The 25,041-nt window shown below is 43.8% G+C and overlaps 3 protein-coding genes across 6 annotated transcripts; all 3 read right to left on the bottom strand.

Annotated features, from left to right (window-relative positions):
• Positions 1 to 493: 493 nt before the first annotated feature.
• srrm1 (serine/arginine repetitive matrix 1) lies at positions 494 to 13,124 on the bottom strand. 3 transcript variants are annotated; one of them, XM_030719398.1, is made up of 17 exons: positions 13,016 to 13,124; positions 12,039 to 12,128; positions 9,565 to 9,687; positions 7,295 to 7,465; positions 6,060 to 6,154; positions 5,715 to 5,963; positions 5,439 to 5,621; positions 5,217 to 5,336; positions 4,884 to 5,092; positions 4,599 to 4,679; positions 3,990 to 4,076; positions 3,646 to 3,781; positions 2,924 to 3,013; positions 2,203 to 2,685; positions 1,912 to 2,098; positions 1,403 to 1,582; positions 494 to 1,287 (listed from the first exon to the last, which is right to left on the bottom strand). In XM_030719398.1, exons 1-17 carry the CDS (start codon positions 13,034 to 13,036, stop codon positions 1,177 to 1,179), a joined length of 2,616 nt encoding a protein of 871 aa, XP_030575258.1. In that variant the 5' UTR covers positions 13,037 to 13,124; the 3' UTR covers positions 494 to 1,176. The 3 variants fall into 3 exon arrangements, with proteins under 3 accessions (XP_030575258.1, XP_030575259.1, XP_030575260.1); XM_030719399.1 differs by lacking the exon at positions 3,990 to 4,076; XM_030719400.1 differs by lacking the exons at positions 9,565 to 9,687; positions 12,039 to 12,128; positions 13,016 to 13,124 and adding an exon at positions 9,196 to 9,469.
• Positions 13,125 to 13,891: 767 nt separating this feature from the next.
• Positions 13,892 to 17,289, bottom strand: tdh2 (L-threonine dehydrogenase 2). 2 transcript variants are annotated; one of them, XM_030719409.1, is made up of 9 exons: positions 17,039 to 17,289; positions 16,705 to 16,911; positions 16,086 to 16,128; positions 15,930 to 16,000; positions 15,700 to 15,849; positions 15,435 to 15,607; positions 15,266 to 15,356; positions 14,914 to 15,183; positions 13,892 to 14,816 (listed from the first exon to the last, which is right to left on the bottom strand). In XM_030719409.1, the coding sequence occupies exons 2-9, from the start codon at positions 16,895 to 16,897 to the stop codon at positions 14,671 to 14,673; spliced, it is 1,137 nt and encodes a 378-aa protein (XP_030575269.1). In that variant the 5' UTR covers positions 16,898 to 16,911; positions 17,039 to 17,289; the 3' UTR covers positions 13,892 to 14,670. The 2 variants fall into 2 exon arrangements, with proteins under 2 accessions (XP_030575269.1, XP_030575268.1); XM_030719408.1 differs by having other exon boundaries at positions 16,705 to 16,961.
• Positions 17,290 to 17,945: 656 nt separating this feature from the next.
• LOC115772942 (myotubularin-related protein 9) lies at positions 17,946 to 24,941 on the bottom strand. The gene is made up of 11 exons (XM_030719403.1): positions 24,537 to 24,941; positions 24,204 to 24,260; positions 23,725 to 23,833; positions 23,475 to 23,600; positions 22,312 to 22,485; positions 21,327 to 21,544; positions 21,084 to 21,245; positions 20,027 to 20,168; positions 19,362 to 19,582; positions 19,097 to 19,248; positions 17,946 to 18,977 (listed from the first exon to the last, which is right to left on the bottom strand). The coding sequence occupies exons 1-11, from the start codon at positions 24,719 to 24,721 to the stop codon at positions 18,877 to 18,879; spliced, it is 1,647 nt and encodes a 548-aa protein (XP_030575263.1). The 5' UTR covers positions 24,722 to 24,941; the 3' UTR covers positions 17,946 to 18,876.
• Positions 24,942 to 25,041: the final 100 nt, after the last annotated feature.

The following is a 25,041-nucleotide window of genomic DNA, read 5'->3' on the forward strand; positions in this document are numbered from 1 at the left end:
GAGGAAAACCCAATCCTGACAATTCTTTTCAAACTAAATCCAGTTAAAAAGTTCAAACTGTAACTTGTGTCCTGTAGTGTGTTGCTCCAAAATGTTTAAGATGGATTGAAGTCCATTCTTAACCATTCAGGGACTTATTTTACTAATTTAACACAAAAATGTCTGGAAATTATGCTTTTGATTGTGGGGAGATTCAAATCCAAAGCAGCATTTTTACAAATTTGGCTACAAGTAAAAATGCTGCAGAAACTTTACCTAGTAACCTGCATCCAAAGCCATATATTTTTAAGCCTTATTTTATATATCTATATATGATATAGAACATCTACATTTAAAAATGTAAAGTTAAAAAAAAAATTTATATAATTTTTTACATTTTACATGTTAAACCTACCATTTATTTTAAAAATCTATTTTTTTTCCTACATTCATTTCAATCTAAATTTTTTATTTCCACCAAAACACAAATGACAAAATCTTGTGAAACCACAGATCCTATAAAAAGGTTTTAATTCTGAAAGGACAGGATGACAAGAGGCAAAGTTACTAAATACAAAGTTACTATTAGCAGTCCCACAGAGATTAGCTTGGTACAGGGGTGTCAACACAAACGGCATCATCTATGTTTGGGGGAAAAACAAAACAAAACAAAAAACAAAGCAGGTTTATGTCGTCTCCAAACAAGAATTAAAAAAAAACAAACAAAAAAAAAAAAAAAGCAGGTTAAATGATGTCAAACACCTCTATTAAGTTACAATATGGGACAAAACGCTCTGTTACAGCCTCTTTAATAGTGGACACAGCTGTCTCTCACGACTAAAAGGCAAAGTAACTGTATGTTACTGTACAGTTCCTACACTTCATAAGGTCAGTGGTTCATGCACATCAGAGACAATCACTGCACATGCAATCATTTCAACAGAATCTACTGTAGGCTGTGAAAATAATATTTAACCTGCACAAATCAAAACCCTGCTCGACAAATTAAAATGATGAACATCACAAGCTTCTTTACAGTTCAGGTCACACACTAACCAACAAATCAAACCCTTCAAAATGTACCAAACCAGTAAAAAGAAAATCAAAAGTCAAGATTTAACAATTTGTACATTCTAAAGCTGAACCAGGTTGATGACAAACATCAAGAGTGAGTGGAAGAGCGAGAGCCGCTCGGTTTCAGGACATCTGTGACGGAGACATCTGGGCCTTCCTCATGGAGCGCAGGGCCTTCTCTCTAAGGTGCTTTTCCAGATCGTCCAACGTGTTCTCCACGTCGGTGTCCGACTCCTGAACGAGAAGAACATCATTTACTCGTTTTGGCCACGTGGATAAACATTACATTCACTGCTGTACTGAACAGAAATCAGGTCGTCGTTACTAAAACCACCCAAACTGATGTTACCTTTCTGGAATCTCTGTCCTCCTCTGCAGCCTGGGTCTCCTGAGGGTCTGCAGTCACAGCAGCAGCACCACCACTCTTCTCCTTCTTATGTTTCTTGTGCTTTTTGTGCTTCTTCTCCTTCTTATGCTTCTTTTCCTTCTTCTTCTTCTTTTTCTTTGAACTGCCGTCAACATCCGAATTCTGAAACAGAAACGATACAATGTGACAACAGGCAGGAGAAGGACGATGACTCCAGCTTAGTTACAGTTCATCTGTGTTTCAGGTGGAATTTGAGGAATCTCAGAGTTTAAAGTCACTGAACAGATTTGATGTTTATCCTTAACAGTGCTGTTAAGTGTCCAACTACCTGTGACCATCATGATTAGGGTGCACAGACTGGAAATTTGTGCCGATATTGTTTGCACTTTTAAACTGATGTTTTAAAAAAAAAAAAAAAAAAAAAAGACCAACAGCCTATTTTCCATTTTCAAAAAAGAAAAAGCTTTTTATATCTGCCAATAAGCTCAAACCTTGCTTGGAGAGCGACTTCCAGAACCACTACTGGCCTTCTTGGCTGGCGGTGGAGACGCACTGACAGAGCGAGACGGGGAGGGGGAGGCAGATGCAGGGGCCGGGCGTTTCTGAACTGCTGGTTCAGCAGAAACGGACCTGGATCTGGAGGACGCTCTCCTTATAGGCTGGGGGCTTGGAGAGGGTCTGTGAAAAATGTCACAGGTGACATCAGATGATGGTCGCACAGAAAAATGTCACAGGTGAAGAGAATAAAACTTTGTTCTGTCTGATAAACGAGTGGTCCCTACCTCTGGTTGTCTCGGCGCTCTGGGGTGCGTGAAACTCTGCGGATTACTTTACTGTGTGAAGGTGACGACTGTCTGCGCTGGTTAGACGGAGATGCACTCGAGGTTTCATACCGTCGCGGGGGGGGACTCGGGGATCCCCTAACTGCATGACTGCGGTTCGCAGGGGATGGGGAGAGGCGTCTGGCTGCTGCAACAGGGGATCGCGCATCTCTGCTTCGCCGCCCAGATGGCAACATGGGGCTCCGCCTGTGTCTGGGCGGAGACGTGGAGGAGGGAGGGGATCGTCTCCTTGGAGCGGGAGAGCTTCTACGCTTAGGGGACCTGGAGGGGCGTCGCTTGGGAGCCGGAGAAGAGCGTCTCATGGGTGAGCTAGATAGCTTCCTCTTTGGAGGAGGCAAAGGTGAAGGGCTGTAGCGACGCTGGATAGGCGGAGAATATCGTCTGGGGGATGGAGATCTACGACGGGGTGGTGGGGAAGGAGACCTGAAAAGCGACAAATTCAATCTTTAGGAAAGTTTTGAAAGAGAAAAATACAGTTTGCACATTTCTAAAAACAGGTGTGCAGGAAAGAGTCAAGGACTCCTGCCTGAAACACCTGCTATTGTATTACACCTTCATTAAGCCTGCAAATATATTTTTGACAACTTCAACAGCATGCAGGTGCAGCACAAAACCTGCAACATTCAAATCACGTCTAAGTTTTAAAGGAACATTCTTATACCTGCGTCTTGGAGGGGGAGAGGGAGATCTGCGACGGCGTGGGGGAGAAGGCGACCGACGTCTGCGTACAGGAGACGGAGAACGTCGTTTCCTGAAGGGAACAAACAGAGTCAGAATAACCACCTCGTGCTCGTCCGCCTCTGACATCTAGTCAAGTCGCAGCTTTCACTCAAGGTCTGTTCAGAGTCATAACTTTGATAACAAAGACCTTGAAGGAATTTGGTTAAATGTTTTTTTGGGGACCAAAAAAGAGAAGTTATGACTACATAAAAATGTATGATACCAGTGACAAAAAGAAAATTATTATCACAGATATCTGCAAGAATATTTGACAGTTTCAGCCAATAACCAATCCTGGGCTCCAGGCGGGCCCACTGTCAGGCCCGAGCTTGCTGAGCACGACATTAAAAAAAAAAAAGAAGATATAAGCCATTTTTCTTGCTATCTTATAAAGAAGGCTGACTACGATCCAGCTCGTACAGCCTACGTTACTATGTTACTCCATCCTGTTTTAGGAAGAGCAGCGCCTACGCAGCTCCACTGCTCCATTTGTGCCACGTTATGCATTCAGGTGGGTGGATAGTGATACATTGCACTTAACGTAACACTGTCTGGTCATGAGTATGATTCTGTCGGCGCATAAAAATACATATGGGCAACAACAAACTACTATGACTCTGGAGGTTGAACTGCTCAGATAATGTGTAAACACTCTTATCTGACCTTGGAGAAGGATCCCTGTGTCGTCTCCGAGGAGATGGTGTACGGCTACGCCGCCTCCTGACTTCACCGTTTCTGGCACCTGACCCTCCTGTTGGCCTCTTGGGGGCCTCATCTTCTGAAGAGGAAGACCCCGTTTCTGAAACCACACAGACAGAAGACATCAAGAGCTGTTTCAGAGAAGCCTTCGCTGTATGCGGTCAGGGAAAGAACACCAAGGTTGGGGATAGGACACAGCTTCAAAAGTCCATGAGACGATGAGTGCATGATGACAGACAGACTTGTTAGAGAGAGAGAGAGGGTTTGGGTATGGGAAAAGAAAGAACGGGGATAAAAATGCTTTTAACCTGAAGACGACTGTCGGTTCTGCCTGCGATACTGACGTCGCTGCTGCACCGAATCTGCTGTTGCCCCTTTCTCATTTTTATCCTCCTCTGAAATGTAGAGCATTGAGTGTCCCATCAGTGTTAGCAAAGCCGTGAAACAGACTGCCATGGAAATGCTTCTATTACAGAAAACAGATTCATAGCCCTGACACTCGGTCATGTTTTAACATGTAATAATGTAATCTGACCATACATGTATAGTTCCATTTCCCCTGGCATTAGTACAAAGTACATTTCTTAACGATTGTGGTCACTCAGGTTAGCCTGTGAAGAGATCCTTTGTGTTACATATATTTAACCTTCTACTGTCTCCATGTTGTACTAGCAAGCCAAAGCATGAGGACTTCACACAGGTCCCTGGAAATGTCTTGGTAAATTAATTTCTCTACTTCAAAAGATAAACAAAGATCAACCCTATGTATCTGGGACCCCCTGCTGAAAGCCGGGGTCATTTCACCGGGCACAAAATGCTGAGTTAAAGTGGCGGGAGACTCCATATGAACGGTCGTCACCTTTTGTGATCCATGAGGTGAAAGCCGGTATGGTCCTTTAAAATGATTTTACACTTACCCGACTCAGAGCCTTCAGATGGTCTGGGCTTGACGTTGTCAGTGGGAGAATCGACTCTTCCTCCTGGTTTTCTCTTGAACCCTGAAAAATGCAAAGAAAGTGTTACATGCATTTATCACAGGATCTGAGTGATCACACACTACAACAACAGGGCCTGCTGCTGTTCCCCGTTTGTCCCACAGGTGGGTGGGGTTAATTAGTGCAGCTGGGAGCACCCGGCCAGTCTCCCTGGAGCACAGACAACGATATTTTAATATAATGTACAAAGGAGGAACTGAAGCATACCTGATGATCTGGGTGGGGAAGGAGAGCCCCGGCCCCTTCTAGCTCGTGGAGACGGTGATCTTCTGTCCTTCCCTGCAGGACTAATGGAAGTGTCGGGATGATGCACCTGTTTTCGGGGTGGCGTGCTAGATATTCTTTTCACTGCTTTTTTAGGCGAACGAGAGCCTGATGAGCTGCTACCAGAGGATGACGCAGAGCGGGAGCGCCTCCTGCAGGACACAAAAGAGTTCACATTCTTCTGTATGACAAAAAATGATGTAAAAATATGAAACCAGTGCTAGTAAAAAAGAAACAAAGAAAAAAGTCGTACACCTTAGCAAGCATCTCACTGACCTGCGGACAGGGGAGCGCCTGTGTCTGTGCCTGGAGGCAGCGGGGGCACGTCTAGGGGGGCTCCTTCGGCGAGGAGACATTCTTCTTCTAGGACTTTGTCTTCTACGAGGGGAGTAAGACCTGATTGGGCAGAGAGCAAATAAAGAAAGTTATAACTTTACAGTCTTTTAAAAATCTGGACAATAACATCCGTATGAGTCAAAACCAAGACTGTCAGATTACCTAGAACGAGAGCGGCGTCTGCGAGAACGGGAATGAGAGCGTGAGCGGTGGTGCCTTTCCCTCCTCGTGTCCTTCTCCCGTTCTCGTGACCTTGGTCTTTCTTCTTTCTTATGAGTTTTCTCCGGCGACTGCTCTTTGACTTCATTCACCGAGTCGGCTTTCACCACCTCCACGACTGTGTCACTGCAAAAGAAATGCATTAAAAAGTGTTTAGTTCTAAATAATACAAGTCACACCAGATGTTCATTTCAAAGCAAATACAAGCTTTTTACAAACCAGGTGGAAGAAGCTTCTTGGACGACCGGCTCTGGCACAGCTCTTCCTGAAGTATCCGGTTCCACCAGCTGCTCAGAAGATTTTGTGGTCAGCTGCATCAGGGGCGGAGGGGGTGAACTGCCACCAACTGGACTAACTGGTTTGCGTCTCGGAGAACGTGAGGGGCTGTGTTTCCTTTCCCGCTTCGCCGGTGACCTCCTCCGCGGCGACGGCGATCTCCTCCGCGGTGACGGTGACCTCGTTTTTCGCCTGCCCAGAGAAGCAAATTTAACAGGTCTGCACGTTCTGCAAGGAGTTTAAACTTTACGGGTTCATCTACTGGTCACAAAATGAAAACAGTCGTACCTTCTTGGGCTCTTTGACTGAGCTCGCTCTCGGGTGTCCTTTTCCTTCTTATCCTCATCCACTTTCTTCAGAGAAGCAAGCTTCTCCTGTTCAATCTGCCAGAAGCAGAGCAATGAGAGACGACTCATTAAAAACACTAAAACCTTCTAAACTGCAGTGATTAAATACTCTGATCTGTGCTTTTCAATACTGTGTTCAGTGTGATTATCTTTGTATTCTCTGGAAAAAGAAACAAGCAGAAGAACACATTAACTACCAGTCTTTGGACCAGTAAAGTGTGTGCAGCAGAGTGAGGTCTGTGTGAGTCTCGCTGTGCAAACTGGTGAAAAAAAACAACCAAAGCCATCAAAATGTTTGTGAGGCACTCTTTTTGAAAAATACATGAAAAAGCCACCAAGTCTGCCACAACTACAGACATCATGTCTGTGTAGATTCTCAGTCATCCAGGTCATAGTAGTCTCTGGAGCTTGAAAAAGGCGACTGGACTTCTTTTTGTTTCTTGAAGACGTTTCACCTCTCATCCGAAAGGCTTCTTCAGTTCTCAACCAAATGGTGGAGAGACCCAGGTATTTAAACCCCTGTGGGCGTAGTCCCCTGGAGGTGGTTATGACCCTCTATTGATCATGTGCGTGAACACATGTGCCCAGGTGTTTGAAAGAGATGGTTTGAAAGAGGAGTGAAAGAAGCCATCTATGTCCACTGTGAACAACCATCATTGAACAGAGGAGGTGGATTACGTCACCAACTTTCCCCCGCTTACAGTGCTGTCCTGAGCTCCCTTCCCAAACGTCTCAACCCCCATTCACACCTTTGTTCCAGTGACCTCAATAGGCCACAGGAAACAATGGAGCGGAGTCCTAAATTGGTTTCAACTGAAACCACTGATTAAATATGACCCACGCCCCCTTCACACCTGGGCACATGTGTTCAAGCACATGATCAATAGAGGGTCATAACCACCTCCAGGGGACTACGCCCACAGGGGTTTAAATACCTGGGTCTCTCCACCTTTTGGTTGAGAACTGAAGAAGCCTTTCGGATGAGAGGTGAAACGTCTTCAAGAAACAAAAAGAAGTCCAGTCGCCTTTTTCAAGCTCCAGAGACTACTACAGACCTCATTTCAGGGCACGTTGGGGTGGGAGGTGATCTTTGAAGAGCAGTTGTCCCTGCTAAATACCGAATAATATTTTTGCCTGGAATGCTCATTCCCGCTTCCAGCATGTAGAAAAGCTCACCTGTCTCTGTTTGATTTCCTCCTTCTTCTGTTCCAGAAACGCAGAGGGGATGCCAGCAATGTTCTCCTGGGCGCTCAGCAGCAGGGGCCAAAGGTCCTTCATGAACTCCCGGGCGTTCTTCCCGTTCAGAAAGCCTGTCAAGTTGATCTGCATCATCTTGCTATCCGGGTGCTGTAACACACACATGAAGGGAGGAGAAAAGAAAAAAAACATATAGCCATTGAAATCTCTGAAGACAAAATAGCAGGGGGAGGTAGGGTCCCACAAATGGGGCTCCCTACCTTCTACTCCTCTCTAAAAAGTATACCTGAGACTATTTAAGTTAACCATCTTAAAAACATGTAAGACACTGACTAGAATATTTAACATCCCTGGATCCAATATTAGACTCAACCTACAAAAATTAAGACTGATTTAAATTGTACTCACAAACTCATGAAACTGAGATTGTGAGCTAGCTGAGGGGAGACATATCTAATTTTGCTTTAAAAAAAAACTGCATGCAACTCTGCTGCCCTAGATTAACAGACTACCATAAAAAACCCTCCCATAACACAAAAAAATCTGTAGTTATAATTGATTTCTTCAGTGCTACCCCACTACCATACATCCCCTTGGTCGTTACCCACCCCTTGTTTTGCAGTCTCCCCACAGTCTACACTTTAGGAGGTAAACAAACAGCCACAATACAGAGTGCATTAAAACCCAACACTGCAAGTACAGTTCCGGTGTCTTCAGTGAGTCCCGTGGGATCAGTGGGCACGGAGCTCCCTTGGCTTGCTTCCGCCTCCCTACTGCTTGAGACTCAACCACCTTGAGCTTAATGTTATATCATTTATCTAAATTGCAAGAGACGAACAAGCAATAATGAGTACACAGTTACACAAAAACTGAGTTTTATTTCAACAACTGATAGAATTATTGTGAGATACCGTAATCTCAACTGTATTACCCTGTTTTCCATTATGCAACAGTACCCTTTAAACTTAGCTTGAACAGCCCACCCCACCCACTGGCAAGCAAAAGATGAAATAAAAGATATAAAAATAATGTGTGTGTGATGCTGGTGACATAAAATATGAAAATACACAGATCTGGATTTTCTTAGAATAATGAGCCATTAACGAAGATAAATCACACTGTTGTCAGAAACTGTATAAATTACTTAATGTTTATCCTGTGTAAAAAAAAAAAAAGTATGCCTGTGCAATGGAAATTACCCATGTTCCAGACATCTTACAGGGTTTGATCCATCAGTGGGTCAGAGTACATGTTATGGAAAAGGAAACAGCTGGACAGAATGTTTTCAAATTAAAAACAGCGGGGGGGTGGACGTACAATTTAGCCTACAAAAATAAGATCTAGAGCATTACAGGTTTTCTTCAAAGTAGAAAATAAAAAAGTGAACTTGTACATAAAAATAACTTAATGCTAAGTTGAAAAGTATTGTTTCTTATGGATGAAAATATTGTTTATGCTGACCTCCAGAGGTTGAAGTTCTCCACTTGCTGCAGTGAAGTTATAATATAGTTGGGTTGTGTTCTTGGCACTGTCACATGACTGTGACGCGTGGTTACAAGTGGAAGCGAAAACACTTCTGACCACACCCAACAGCAGTGCAAAAATACGGTGAAACTTGCAATCAGAGGTGGTCAGTGAGACAATACTTTTCAGTTTTGCGTGATAACCCAATTCATGGAAAGTATAGTAAAACAGGCTGTGTTTCAGCCCATTTTTGTCCTGCTTTCAGCCTGCACCTCCGGTTACATTTAAAGGGAGCTGGGCAGTCTACTGATGCACTGCCAATACCTCACAAGAATATGATTATGACATTTTTTTTTTCTTTTTGTAAGATGTTTCTTTCACTGACATGATATAGGTGATCCCTGCATATAACTCACCTCAAACCACACACAGCATCATGAAGGGAGAGTTGGGCTCAGTGACTTTGGGCTCAGGAGAGAGCTAATTAGATGTTGGTGCTATACTTCTGATGCAAGGTATAACATCCATATTGGTTCAGGCCTTTTAAATCATAAATCACATCATCATTAGAAGACTGCTGAATAAAGGCACTTTGTCACATAACAGCAAAACATGGTAATGTCATTATAAATCAGTCTTACACCAATTGTTACTTTCCCCATTCAATTTCAGTTTGACTAGGACGTGTAATTATTTGCTTATATCGTTCTTACTGACTAAGCAATGCCCTCCAATCTATCACAGTTCTGACAGAACAAAAAAATAAACACGATTAAAGATATTACCTTCTCCTCAAGCTGGTTAAATATGAACTCTATGACGACGTCATCCTCGAACCCCAGAATCTCGGTCACTCGCTGAGTAATCCAAGGTTTGATGACTTCTAGGTTCACTTTGGTCATGTCCACCTGAACATCAAACAGGTAATCGAGGGCTCCCAGTTAGTGACGAGAAACATGGAGTTTATGAGCACCTGAACAGGAACTAGAAATCTTTCACAGCTCATTAACGAACCCTCTACAATGAGACTCATCTGTTCATCAACAGTTAATCTAACCCTGCACTTCACATTGTTTTATACACAGCCACTTTAATGCCATTTTTTTTTTAGTAGGCCATTCTCCATCATTTTGCTTTGTTGAATTTGACATATTACTTTATAAAATAAATATGTCACAGGGTATTTCCTGGCTCAGAACAGCCACTAAATCCAAGGATTAAAAAAAACGCTTCACTGTCAGCTTAATGTCTGACTTACAGGGTAAAAATAAACAGCTGAGTAAATGTATTTAAAAATGATAACAGGTAAATTTCAAAGTCTTCCAAAACATTTACAATTTTCTCACCGGGGACGGCTTTTGGGCCACAAATGTAGGACAAACCTTGCTGAATATTTCTGTTTAAATGTATACTTGTTTTACTTTATTGTAGTCATTTTAATTTACCTTATTAAGATGTTTGCAATATTATATTCTATTTTACTAAGTTATTTGGTTTTATGTTTGTTGTGCTTAACTTAATTTTTAACTGCGGTACAGTTTATCCTATGTCCTGTTAAAATCACCTGCTGCATAACCACAAATCTTATTTTTTGTTTATCTGACAATGACAGTGAATATTATTGGACACCAAGCTCCGTCTGTATGTTTTAAAAACACTTAATGTCCTTCCTGACACAGTCCCAAAGTAATTGGTGTCTCCTCCAGAAAATGAACTCAGGATCTTCCGCTAGGTAGGTGGATGTGTAAACCACCACACTATGAAGTCATTGTTGTAAAAATATAAATGTAGACATGTCAGATTTAGTAAAACTGCTCATTTACATTTGAAGACCCTGCGCAGGTCACACGAAACTGTACAATATACAAATAAAAACAAACATGGACAGAAGACAAATAACACAAAATGCTAACTTATCAAGTGATCACAGATTTAGTTTGTTCGAGATCTGCTTTTTAAGTCATATGTGAAGTTGCCCGTATTATAAGTGATAAGCTGTTCAAATTTACTTCTCTTTGCTGACAGCAGTTTATCCAAATGTGGGGCACTTATGAGAAACCTCACAGTCCCCTCTACTTACAGTCCCCTCTTACACCCAAATTTCCCCTCTGTGGGACAATAAAGGCTGTTTCTTCTTCTTCTTCTTGAGATCCTACTGCCAATCCCACTGTCACTCTTTTGCAGTAGCAAAATGAAAATGTTTTATGGCTCTCTTAAAACATAGTTCTACTAAATTAAGTGTTTTCACCTGTTACTGACCAGGCAGTCCCCCCAGAGGCTTAAAACAGGCATCACAAGCAGGATTAGTCTGCATATAATTAACCCAGAGTGACAGTAATACCTAACTAACATAAGACTGAGGATTCTCCTCTTATTTCTATGGAAGCTTATTTCCGCCACACACAAAGAAAGAAAAAATAAATAAAAATTTAAAAAAAAAAGAAAAAAAGAATTGCCATCCGTAAGTCGAAATTTCAATTAACTCGAATTTTCGAGTTACAGATTGCAATTTTAAAATTTTTTTTTATTTATTTTTATCTCAAAATTTCACATGAGTAACAAAATTTCCAGTTATTACTGCCAACCAGGAAGCTCAGTGAAAGAGGTAATTTCCTTGATACCTGGAAGCAAATGACACCAACGCATGTGTACTCAGAATGGGGTAACGACAGTATCAGTGAGCTAGCAGTGTCTAGCAAACGTGAACAAATTGTAGGCATCTTTTTGACCGTCAACGGTCAAAATGCTTTCTAGCAAAAAACAGCTGCATAAAAGGTAAGGAGGATGTTTTCATGTTGATCCGCTGGACAGCTGATGCCTTCAGCCTCCTTAACAAGGACATGACCTCTTTCATGGAGCTTCCTGATTGGCAGTGCTAAGTTGAAATTTCGAGTTATTAACGTGAAAATTTGAGACGCGCAACTCAAAATTTCGAGCAAACAACTCAATTTCGAGTTACGGATGGTAATTTTATTTTTTTTTGTGGCACAAGCTTCCATATATTCCTGACCAGTTGATAAACAAAAAACTGACTGAAGCTTGAGCGCATTAATCTCACTACTGGTGAGATGGAGGACAAAACATGTTTGGTGGGCACCAAAATCTTTCACATGCACCTGGACTGTATGCACATCCCATCAGAAACGGCCTTATTTTTGACATGACTTTTAAAGAATAAAATGATGGGCTCTTAGCAGGCATTAACAGTGCTCTGAAACAGAAAACCGTGTGTTAAAACAAACTCTGGGTGATCGTTTACCTTTTTGTCCAGACATTCTGCAAATTTCAGCTGCTTCAGCAGTTTCTTCTGCTTGTTGCTGAAGCGGTTGTCCTGCTCCGCACTCGTACCCTGAAGAAATAACAGCCAAACTCAGACGGCTTGTCTAATGAAAGCTGACAGTCACAGGTCACATCAGGGAAGGCCAGAAACGCGTGTTTGTGGTGTCAGGCTGCACAGCCTCCTCGGTCTTTGGCCCATCTCCGTTAGTACAATCTTACCGGTAACACCATCAAAGAAAGCAAAGTTTAAGCTGGGAAAACCTTACGCTGCTTAACGTAAAGAGTTAAGACATGTGGGTTCCTGTGAGCACAGTATCATGTCCTATTTAGCTCCTTCGCCTGAGCCACATACGACACCAGCAGGCTAGCATTAGCCATGCTAGCCGCTCGCTTAATCGTCTGAAGGGAACCGATGGGCTAATATCAGCTACAGCCTGGAGGCTGATTTGACTGACAGTGGGGCTCACGCTGACAGAATATTAAAAGCCACGTTAATGTCATTATTCAGCAAACACCGTGGACTCGCTAAGGCCAGCGCGGCAGCGGTCGTGACTAGCTCATGGAGCTGTCTCCACGAGCGAAGCACCGCCCGGGCGCCATCTTTAGTTAGCTCGCTAGCTTGACTCGTCTATTTCCTGCAAATGTGTGTATAAAATAACACGTAAAGGCTACTAGAGCATGGAGTTATACGGTTACGTAAATTATAAGGTAGCAAACATTAATATAGCTAACACGCATCAACTCCCAGAATAGCCCACATGAATGCAAAATGATGGCAAAACCCGAGACTGTTGGCTCCCAGTTCATAGACGAAGCCCTGGCCGCTCTGTTTGGCTATCTGCATGGCTCTCCACTGAACACACACAGGGTACATTAATGCTATAAAAGCAGTAATATATCTTCGTACACCTACTTAATAACCAAGTAAAGAGAAAGAAATAAGAGAGAAGAACTTACGCGGAAGAATCCCGCGTCCATTTTAGGTGAAACGGAGAGTAACTGGTGTTGTGGAGAAAGACGTGTGCCGCTCCGCCGGTGAAACTCAGAGTGGCGAGCCGGACGGACGTAGCGCCCCCACAGGAAGCAACAGGCACTGCAGCTACAATTAGGAGGAAGCGGATCCTGCCCCTCACCTGATGCACAGAATGTGGCTTCGCTTCTGTTTCTCTTGAGACCCTCCAGCTTGCATAACAGCTCTTCAGGCCTGTTTAAATGACAAAAATTGGCCTCTATACACCTTCTTCTTGCAGTGGATCATCTGCCTCCATCTCACCGTGTCCCATCCTCCTCCTCTGTCACACCATGTCCTCCTTCACTACATCCATGAATCATTGCTGTGGTCTTCCTCTTTCCTCCGTCCATCAGCAACAATACTCAAGTAGGCTGTGGTGTATAAATAATGCTCAGCCAGTATTAAAGGGCCCAAAGTGTGCCAAGAAAATATCCATGGTGGCCCTACAGGGGTTTGCCCAGATAGATTTTAACAGGCCCTGAATGTGTGTTCACTGGGACCCAGATGGTTGACTTACATGAGGCCCGTGCATGGGTCATGCATGGACCCCCCCCCCCCCCCCATGAGCCGGAGGAGGTGGCTGGGGGGCTGGAGGTCTGGGCTTCTCTGCTTAGGCTGCTGCATCCGTGACCCGGCCCCGGGTAAGCGTAAGAAGATGAATGGATGGACGAATTGTTCATTTTATAAGACCGCATCCATTTTTGGTGTTGATTGGGTGTTTTGGATGTAAAAATGACACAGAAAAAGGAAACCTTGGTAGCATACAATATTTAATACTCTTTGGGTAAAATAAAAATTTTATTATTAAAGGTCTGATTCAAAGTACACAGCATTTTTTAAAATATATTGTTTTCCTAAGTAAATAAGGCCTTGTTTGATACTGTTACTCATTCATATCCGTAATCACACCGCTGGCAAAAAGGTAAAATAAAGGCTTCCTGTTCGGTGCCACGGCAAGGGTAGTGGGGTTGTATGTAGTGTGAGTTTCACTTGATAGATTATATTATAAAAGAGTGCTTTACAGAACAGCCAGAATACATTATGTTTTGTTACAATCCAAAGTTAACTGAGCCAGTCATTCCAGATGATCCTGGATTCAAAATGTCCAACAGATTTGTCATTCTACACATGAAACTCGTCCATGTTGTATTAGATATTGTAACAGACACTGTAACACATGGCCGTGTCCGTGCATGTGATTAACATGACGCTTGAAACTCTTTAAAGTTTAATAAATGTTTCTTTTCCATCTGAGGCAACTTGCCCATGTGTAAAGTGATGCTTATACTAATGAGAACAATTAAAAACAACAAAGATGAAGAGAAGGTTTGACATTATATGATTCCCTGAAAAGACTGAAGTGTGTGTTTTGGTGTACATGTGTATGACATCGCACTTTCCACTGAATATAAAGAGGTTATGACTGAGAATTCCCATTTTACAGTTAGTCCCTGGCACGTTGCAGTGATGCTCCAGACAAACAGAAGTTTCTGGATGACAATTTGTAAAAGTGAAGTAAAACAAAATGTACTGTTGGTAAATGCAGACTGAAGAAAAGTCAGGGGTAAGGTCCTGGTTAGTCTTTGTGGAGCAGGTTTTGCTAGCTGACCGGCAAACCCTCATTGGTCCTCTTGTCTCGGATGGAGCGCAGCATGTCTGTCACCAGCTCCTCGAGCCCGAAGGCTGGTGCCCAGCCCCAGTCTCTCCTGGCATTGGTGTCATCAAATCTCACAGGCCAACTGTCTGCTGCAAAGCAACAAGCAAGAAAGACAAAATAAAATAGTTTTATTATGATTTATTATCAATCCTACCAGTGATTTAAAAACAAAGAAAGATACCATACCAATAGTCTGGCGGACAGTGTCGGGATTGTAGGTGACCTTGAGGTGAGGGAGATGCTTGCGGATTTCTTGGGCCACCTCTTCAGGAGTGAAGCTCATGGCAGCTATGTTATAGGTACGCAATGACAGCTGGCACTCTGGAGCCTGCATGAACTCTATTGTGGCACGGTGGCAGTCAGAGATATGCATCATGGGAAGACGGGTGTCTGGTCGCAGGTAGCACTCGTGGTGACCTGTGCTGAGAGCATCATGGAAGATTTGAACTGCATAGTCTGTGAAGACAGAAGTCCGGAGTACTTAGTCCATGACATCCAGCTGATTGGAGTGTATTTACACAACACACACAGGCAGTACCTGTAGTTCCTCCACCGGGAGGTGTGTTAACCGATATCACGCCAGGGTAACGTAGGCAGCGGAAGTCCAAACCATATTTATGATGGAGATACTAAAGAAAGAGAACCTGATTGAAAATGAAATGGAGTCATAGGTGTCTCTGTAAACATGCATGCAAAAAGGATTTTACCTCCCCCATCAGTTCACCATGCACTTTAGACACGCCGTAGATGGTTCGAGGTCTTTGAACACAGAGATCAGGGGCTGGGTCACGTGGAGAAGAAGGACCAAATGCTCCAATAGTGCTGGGGACAAAGAGGCGCAAACAGTTCTCCAGGGCCAAGTCCAGCACATTATGTAGGCCTGGATGGGCAGAAGAGCAGAGAGGACAAGTTCAAGCCTTGATAATCCTTAAAATCTTTGTGCATGTAAAGTGTGTGTGCATTCAAGCAGACCTGTGATGTTGATCTTTCGTGCCAAAGCCACATTAGCCTCACCCACAGCGCTAAGCAGAGCACTGTAGTGGACCAGCCAAGTGATGCGATTATTTACAATAAGTTCTCGAAGGTGCTTGTAGTCCAAAACGTCAGCGTATACAAACGGGCCTAAAGGGGAAAAAGCAAGAGTGAAGTGAGAAAAAATCATATGTAAAACATACTGAAAACAGAAAGTGGATTTTACATACCACTAGTGTACACGTGAGGCGGCGGCTTCTTGATGTCTGACAGGATAACATTATCGGTTCCGTACTGTTTTCTAGACATCAACAAAGATATGATCACATTTAAAATTCAACCCTTTAAACAAGTTGTAAGATTTCAGGAATTTCTCCATATCTCACCTCAGCATCTGTGCAAGTCCCACACCTAACTGCCCGAGCCCACCTGCAGACAAAGGCACGGGTTTGTATGAGTCCACAGAAATAATTTGTACACATATGCTGGAAGATTGGCACATAGGTGGAAATAAAATCCATGTTTTTGGTTTTAACTTTCAGCTGAAAAAAGGCTTTGTGTTTGTTTCAACGCTTGATCCCAGGACAAAAAGTGACAGCAGGCTATTATTCTCCCCACAGCCACTCACTGGGCCTTTTATCTCACTAGTACTGTCTGTACACACCCTATTGTGATGACTCAAAATGGGGTCCTGCTGTTGGGGCAAAGTGAAAACAACTCGAAAAAAAACTGCAGCACATGTCTGTAGTATTTCACATTGATACCCCAGTAACAGGAATTCTTCATTATAATGCTCATACATTTGATTTGATGTCAAACTAGGAATCTGCTTGGAAATATCCGGTTTATTCTCCGAACAGTGGCAGTGCAGTGAAAGTGGTAGAAAACAATGGGAGCTTCCCAGGCTCAGTGTTTGGGTAGCTGTGGAAAAGTCCTTTCCTGAATGCATCAGCGTCAAACACAAGCAACTATTATGCACTAATGATGGATGGAAATTTGTATCACCTGTGATGAGCACGCGCACGTTTTCCTGAGGAGGTGGGGGGCTGCAGGTGTCCTGGCTGTTCCACCTGCTCATCTGCCTGGGCAAAGAACTGAAGGTGCGGCCGGGCCAGCTCCGCGCCCTGCTGAGACAGCCTCGGCAAAAGGAGCCCAGCACGGCCGCAGAGGACACACAGACCCGCACACCCGGGTGCATGTCCAGGAGCAGTCCTTAATAAAGTTACACCGAACTTAAGCACAACACCGATTACACCGAACCTCTGAAATCACGAGAATGACAACTGGGGAGTAAACAAGTTGTTCCAAAATTAACCAAAAAGGGGGAAAATGTTATTACCTGTGTCCTGACAGATTCAAAAATCCCAGGCAGATGATTCTTGATCCAAAACCAGCAGATGGAACTTGGCGAATTCACAACTATACCTCAAAACTAAACTATAAAACAGGAGCTGATAAGAAGGCATTTAGATGTGAGAATCAAAATGATTACCATCCCATAGGTTCACCCAGTAACTGCTGGATAAATAAGCAGGCGCAGTAAGTCATGCTGGGCTATGTGGTTCTCCTCCACTCTGTGTAATCACCGGGGCTCGTGGCTCTTGACTGACCGGGACTACAGTCTCCAGCGTGCAAAGCAGCGTGTGTGCAAACATGCTGACTTGCTGTGCACAGGGATTTGCATTGTGAAGAGTGTTTAGCTGAGCTTAACAGGACTGGGAGGTGTGTCTGTTATACAGCCTCCTTCTATTCATAATATTTATGAGTGATTATATGTCAGAAAATAATTATCACATTGCAATGATACCAGACACTGGAGAAATAAGACTCCTCGGGCAGGTTTGAAAGCAGTAAAAAACTATTAAAAATACAAAGGGCCAGACAGGAGCAGAGAAGGAACTCAATACTTTGGGATGCTGGGAAAAGATGCCTGTTCATAGTCAGGAACAGGGAGCTGTTAGGTATCCCTGCTTCAGTCTTTTAAATGTAAATTTACAGCTGTGAGTGAGTCAGCTTAGTTTAGCATACAGGTTAGAAAAGAGAAAAGCTTGGCTCTGTCCAAGGCTAACAGCAGTCACTATTTAATACAATACAATGTTGCCAAATCAGTATGAAAATGCAACAATTTGTCTGCATTTCCTAAAATGTATCATCAATGCATTAAATCACACAAGCGCCACATTTTTTTTGTAATAAAACTTTTATGAACGAGTAAAAAATACTGTACATTAAAACATAGTAGGCATTGCACATTGTTAACATCCATCTCTGAAACATGTTCAGGTTAACCATCTTCTGGAACTCTGCTCTTAAAAATAAAATACCCCCCTCCCCACACACACACACACACACCTGATTTAAATATGGCTGATTTTTCTTTCAGAGATGTGTCACCTGCGGACCGCCACTTTTTTGAGATCCTGCCTAAATATACAGCCCTGAGAACAGCGGTTATCTTTATTTGTTCTCTTACTCTGCCCTGAGTCTGACTGAGGAATAAGCACAGCATTCAGTCTCTGCTACTTCTGCTTCACAGGAGGTTTCCTACATTGTATATGCTGCTTGATGCTGCTATATTTCACGCTTTACTGTCTTTTGGAAGACTTGTAAAGACATGTCTTCCAAAAGACAGAGACACCGGGGTAAACAGCTGAATGGCAGAAATGTGCTATCTAACCATACTCCTGAAAGTCTCCTGCACTTCTGTGTCTGCAATGTGTGACCCTGACTTTCACTTTGAAGAGGAAGACGCAGGGTGGGCAGTGACTGAAGATTGCTTTTTCAGTGCACTCTGTGCCAGGGGACGATGGCACAATCCACAGTGTGCAGTAATCTCCACAAACAGTAACTCATCCACCAGGTGATAAGCTCATGGTGCTCAGCCTCGAGCATTTTCCTGGTCGCGCTCCTCACCTGACTTGGATGCTGCAGAGTCTGCCACTGATGGATACGGTTTGTCTGGGTCCCAGCCCCTTCACCAGTGATGGTGAAAGTTGGATCATACTGACACAGATGTTTTAGGTCCATGGTGAAAGTGATCAGAATTCCAGGGAATGATGGAATGAAAATGGTCTCCGGATGTGCAGTCCAGATGTGCACAGGAGGCAAATCAAAATCAGGTATTTTATTTTTAGCCTTGGAACCATGTGATCACACTTCATACACACTAAAGAGGCATCAACTGCGTGCTAGCTTCCCCCACTCTATGACCATGTTCCTTATTTCCTCCTGAGCCTCTTCAAGGTGACGAACCTGCTGGGTCCACCTCAGAAAATAGCCTGAGGGTCAGACAAGGGACAGAGTGGGCACCAACACTTAAAGTAAATCAAAGGAGCAACAATGCAAATACATTAGAGGCAAAGGTGAGGTATGAAGACCAGTGCTGGTTAAAGCTCACCTCTCCACAGCTGCAGGGACTGAGGGTGAACTGAGGGCCAGATTGCCAGCTCGGTGCGTTCATACAAGGGGTTAGAGTAGTAATCCCTCTCTGTGGGCTTTAGCAGAGCCTGGAACAAACAGTGAGTCTTTCCCTTTACTCCCAGGGCACACCTGAATGGAAATGAGGGAGGAAAAACACTGCAGGTGAATTTCAGTTTGGAGTAATGACGCCCTTCAAAAACCTGGAATACAACGATCCTTAAATGTGCAGGAAAAAAACGAACCTTTCCTGATCACTGTTACACAGAAAGGTGCCATAGTCCGAGGCATAAACCTCGGTTGCCAGTCGCAGGAGCAGCGCCTCAGAGAAGCCCAGAGCCAGGGGGAACTGCCGCCACAGCTGCCACACACAGTCCAGCAGCAGCAGGAAGACCGGAGACTCCTGCTGGAGACGGGCATGGGAGTAGGCCGAGTGAGCATATCGCTGCTGGCATGGGTGTCCTGCCTGCAAACACACAAACACATGGCAGCTTCTGGGTGTGTAATCTAATTTGTGGCAATCCTGCAGTCGCCGGCTATCTTAAAAAATTCAAACACTTTTTTTTAAAGCCTGTTATTCATTTGTGTTATTGTTTACATAAATTTATTGTGGCAATGCCAGAGCTGACAGGCAGGAAAAAAAGCAAGAAAGAAAAAAGAAAACGGAGAGAATAAGAAAAAAAAATAAGAACCAGAGGAGAGAGAGCACGGGTCACCAAAGAAGAAAAAAAAAAAAAAAATCACATACAAAAAACAAACATATATATGAAATGAGGGCAGAAAGCTGCAACAATGCCCCCCCAGAAGCCAGAGGCAGATAAAGACCCAGGGGACCCGGGCCATCCGCAGCCCCGCAGGGATCTTAGGCTGCTTCTTCCCAGTCCTTCCAAACTGAAACTCCGGCACTCACCTGTATCCACTCTCTCTCCAGCAGCGCCAGGAAGCCCTCCAGTGTGCGGCAGCACGGGTCCATGATGAGCTGAGCCAGAGTGCTGATGAGCAAGGAACAGTCTGTCCCTTCAGAGCCGTGAACAAGAACAGAATGGCCATCCCTGAAGAAAACGACAGTCATCCGTCCTGTTCATTAACGTGCATAAGAAAAACACACCTGCAGAAAAACTCTTTACGCTTCTTCAGGATTTGTTGGTTTGCCCTCACTTCCTTGTCCTGCGTCTGCTTGTGGTATTTTTGCATCTATTTGTGGTATGCATTTGCTGCATCATTTATATTTGCTTCTCTTCATTGGCTACCTTTAAATCCAGAATTGAATTTAAAATCCTTCTTCACACACAAAGTCCTGATCTTAAAGACCTCATAGAACCATACTGTCCCAATACAGCACTTTGCTCTCACACTGCTGGCTTACTTGGAGTTTGAAGAGTTTCTAAAAGGCAGCAGGAAGCCTTCAGCTATCAGGCTCCTCTCCTGTGGAACCAGCTCCCAGTTTGAGTTTAGGAGATGGGGACCCTCTCTGCCTTTAAGATTAAGCTTTAAAACTTCCTCTTTGATAAAGCTTATAGTCAGTACTGAATCAGGGAACCGGGAACCATCCCTTAGCTGCTGCAGGCTCAGGCTGCTGGGAGACTTCCCATGATGCTCTGAGGATTTCTTCTCCCGTCTTTTCATTCCCCCATGTGCACGATAGTAAATAGTTTGTATTTTGTCATTTTCTATGTGCTCCTGGTTCTGCTGGAGGTTTCTTCCTGTTAAAAGGAAGTTTTTCCTCCCCACTGTCACTAAGTGCTGCTCATGGGGACTGTCTGATTGTGGGGGTTGGTCTCTAATGTTAAAGGGTCTTTCCCTTACAACATAAATCACTTTGAGATGAGAGTTGTTGTAAATCGGCACTTTCTAAATAAAATCTAATTGAACTGAATGTGCAGTTTAAATATTAAATTAGTAGCATAATAATCAGAAGACGTTCCCATAAAGTTTTCTGAGTCAAACAGCGTGGGTGTTATTCATACCTCTCCACACACTCTGCCAGCAGGCCAGCAGTCGACAGAGCAGTCTGGATGTGCGACAGCCACTTTGAATTCTCGAGCTTACTGAGCCAGCGGTCCATGTTGTTGGACTCATCACCACAAGCCTCCACCAGTTTAATTAGGCTCTCCTGGAGTGCTTTCCCTCTGCACACACACACATGAAGCAGGTAAGCGATATGAGCAGTATATACAGTATTATCAGACAGTCGGCAAACACGCACACACCTTTCCATCTGTCTGTGAAGTCTCTTCCAGCGGTTGTAGAAGGATTTAGACTCGAACCCTCCACCCATCATCCTGGCCTGTTGAGCCTGCTGCATGGAGCGAGTGTCAATTATGTAGCCTTTGTCCGAGTCCTCGATCACAGCCTGGAGGAGCAGCTCGTCTTCCTTGCAGCGCTTCTTATTGGCTCCTGGGAGCGGCTGACTGCTGCGCATGATTACCTGCAAAAAATTCCATCCAGGTAACAATGTTCAGACAGATGTTTAGGCTCGACTGTCAAGATCCTGAGTTTCTGAGTTTGGGCCTTTGAATTCTTTTGATTTTGTGTGATTGGTTTGACCTTCATGTATTTTGCATCTTTATGGTACCAGGTTGTATTTGTATAAGAGTTTAATTGTCCCTCAGCTGGTTTCTGTTCATGTTGGTCCTCGGTCTTGGACCCAACGTTTTCTGTTTTATTTGCGAGTTTTACAGTTTTGTGTCTTCTTTCTTAGTTTATTTAACCAAGTTATGTTCTTGGTTATAGGTTATTAATATTTGATTCCTCGTCTCCCTGAGTTCCTCTGCGTGCCTGCCTCTCCTGTCCATGTTTCCTGTTTTACTTTTATGAGTTCTTTGTCTCTCGTGTGTATTGTGTTAGGTTTTCTTCCCCCTCATCTCGTCGTTGGATTTAGTTCACCTGTTCTCCCCGGCTGTTTCCACTCTTCCCTCATTACCTCTCGTATGTCCCCTCATGGTTGTGTGTTGATTATGAGTTCCTGTTCTGCTTCTTGGAGTATGTTTTGAAAGAAATTCAGCATTAAAGCTCCTTTAAGCTGATGCCTGCCTGCTGAGTCCTGCAGTCCAACTCTGCCTGCCACACAGGGCGGATTTGAGCATGTGCTCTTTTGTAGACTTGTTGGATTGTTTTTAGTTATCCTGTCTGCGTCCTGTATTTTTGGTCCTGCACCCTGCTACGAACTGTGACACTGAAACTGAATCACCTCACCATGCCATTCTTCTTGTGGTAGTAGCAGAGAACAGGGAAGCGTCCCCCCTGTCTGAATTTGGCGGCTTTTTTCAGCGTGTCGTCATCTATGCTTTTTGGGACGATGACTTCCAGAGGGTAGGAGGGACACACCGAGTAATCTCTGTTCACGGAGCTCAGTCTCCACTTCTCATGCTGGAAGCAGAGTAGAGAGAAAGGAAAAGGTAAAGTTTAGTATTAAGTAACCTGTTACTCATGTTAACCTCCCTCGGGAGTGTTCCAGTTCATAGGTGAGGAAAGTCCCGTTATCTTAATGGGAGAGAAATGACTAGCACACAATGCGTGCTCTGTGCTAATCCTCAGTGGAATTTCATTAACAGTTGTCTTGTGATTTGATTTCTTGGTAAATGATTAAGGACAAAAAAAAAAAATCTAACACCATGAGTACTCCTGCATGTGCAGTGGACGAGTTTAGGGTGGCCTGCACCTTTCTGTGGGAACTCTTCCAGGGACACGTTCTCTCAGTAGCACCTACACCTGGTTAGGTGCGGCACTGAAAAACTGATTTGCAGAACTTGATTCTTATTGGTTAACCTCATGAATGTGTCATTTCCTCAATATATAAAAACTTACTGTGAGCAGGTAGTTAGCATAAATACTGTAAACAGCACGGCTCTTTTCCAAGTTATGACAACTTTCTGCCTTTTCTAATTTTGATCAAGAAATGAAATCATTCAGTTCCTCGAGCTCGACGCCAACAAGAGGCAGTGGGACAGAAATAATGTGGACACCTAAATTCCAGTCTCCTTATCCTGGGTGTAAAACACTAACCAGGCTGGCCTGATTAAAGGCACAGATATCCTACACGCTCTGGGAATTTTGTGCCTGTAAAACAGATGCAAACATGCTGCCCTCGACCCCTCACCATAGCAACACGCCATTCCCATGGGAAGCCACATTTACGCTGTGTGCAGCACATTCTGAAGTTCAGGGGAAAACAAATGAAAGCTAAGCAAGAAGGATATCCTGAATCTGAGCCCTTACACTTCCCTGGCATTTTCCTGTCATGTGGTTGTTGGATCACTGCTGGAGGAGGTCACAGTGTACCTGAGAGACTTCTGTGTCTATAAGTTTTACATTCTGTAAAGCAGAAAGGTGTATACAGAGTTTTATATGCTGCTTACGAGCTCCTTCATCTGATTGTAGTGCATTTCAGGAGATGACAGACCCCACTGGTCCTGCAGGCTGAGGTCAGGCGGTCGGTAAAAGAAAGGATACATCTCCGACACGCAGTCCAGACAGGACAGGGTCTGCAGAGCGTTAAGGAGAGATTGCTGTCAGATGCAAAGCAGTGAAACACAATTGTAGAAAAACAATAGGCTGCTCTAAGAGTGATTTTCTTATCCCTGTGTGCTGTGTTATTATTTAATATACCTCGATAGAGTGTGCAATGTTGAGACACTGTTCCATGCCTGGGATGTCAAGCTGGAGCACACGCAGATCTTTACACTTCATCGTAATTGTTCCTGATGATCCAGACATCCTACACACACATACCACTATATGATTCTTACACAAACCAAAGGAAACAGCACCCCCACCCCATGTATCGACTATAGCCGTGCATAAAGCGCCACTTGCAGCAGAAAAGGTATGCGAAATCAGCCAGCTGGACTGTGTGTGTGTGTTTCTTCCTGAGTGAGTGTGCAACACCTACCCAATGGTTTCAACACTGCATTCACAAAGCTAAAAACAGAACAGTTAGTAGCAAGCAACACGCCGCTTGAGCATGTAGAAGGTGGCAAACGGAAAAAAAAAAGTTGCTGTAATCTTCTTAGGAAATGCAACTTCTTCAGCACTGCGGGCAGCGAGAGCAGCACAGGCAGAACAGAGCAACACAGAGGATGTCCAACCTTTCACTGTGGCCTGCATTAGAGAAGAAGCCCGAATAGCCCATAAGGTTTTCCACACTGGTTAAAAAGATTTGAGGAAGGAATGGGCGATTAGAGAAATTACTGGCACATTCACACCGCTTTGTGTGGATTAGTGTGATTACTGGTTTGGCCATGTGAATTATAATAAGTTCTGAAAGATTCATGATTTCACCATCAACAGATTAGCAGTTTTATCAATTAAAACTTCATAAAGACAAAGAAAAGATCAACAAGTGACTTTTTAAAAAAAATTGTTCCTGCATGATTAATAAGAAACATTTTTGATCTAGCCCTTTCATCATCTTCCCTCACCTTTTCTCAATGGCATCGATGTTCCTGAGGAGCAATAAAACCTGCCGAGAGTTGCTCTCCTCCCTGTCCGAGAAGAGCAGGTGGTGGCCGGTGATGCACAGGGTTCCTCTGCTCGGGGGCTGCAGCGGCTGTCGGAGCACAACATCCTCCACATTGGCCGTCTTGATGTGCTCAGAAAACTCCATCAGCTCCCCTTCAAACACCCAAACCGAACTTTTTTCTAACTGCAGAAGCGGCCGAGCACCTCCACTGACTGCAAATCACTTCCTCGCCTCTATTGTAAGAAAATGAAAGCAAACTTCCTCCTCTGCACACACAGCTGGTTGGACAGCGCTGCAGTCTCAGTTTGATTGGAGATAAGGACTCTATAAATAGAAGAAGCTTCATATTTTCCTAAACATTGTCCTCTTATGTGGCTGCACCTTTACACACACAGATGTTTGAGCGCCACTGCTGTAGAAATGGAAAATGTGCTGCTTTAAGCGACAAAAGGCGGAAGTCGGCG

This window comes from Archocentrus centrarchus, chromosome 22, assembly GCF_007364275.1.
Source record: "Archocentrus centrarchus isolate MPI-CPG fArcCen1 chromosome 22, fArcCen1, whole genome shotgun sequence".
Lineage (NCBI taxonomy): Eukaryota > Metazoa > Chordata > Actinopteri > Cichliformes > Cichlidae > Archocentrus > Archocentrus centrarchus.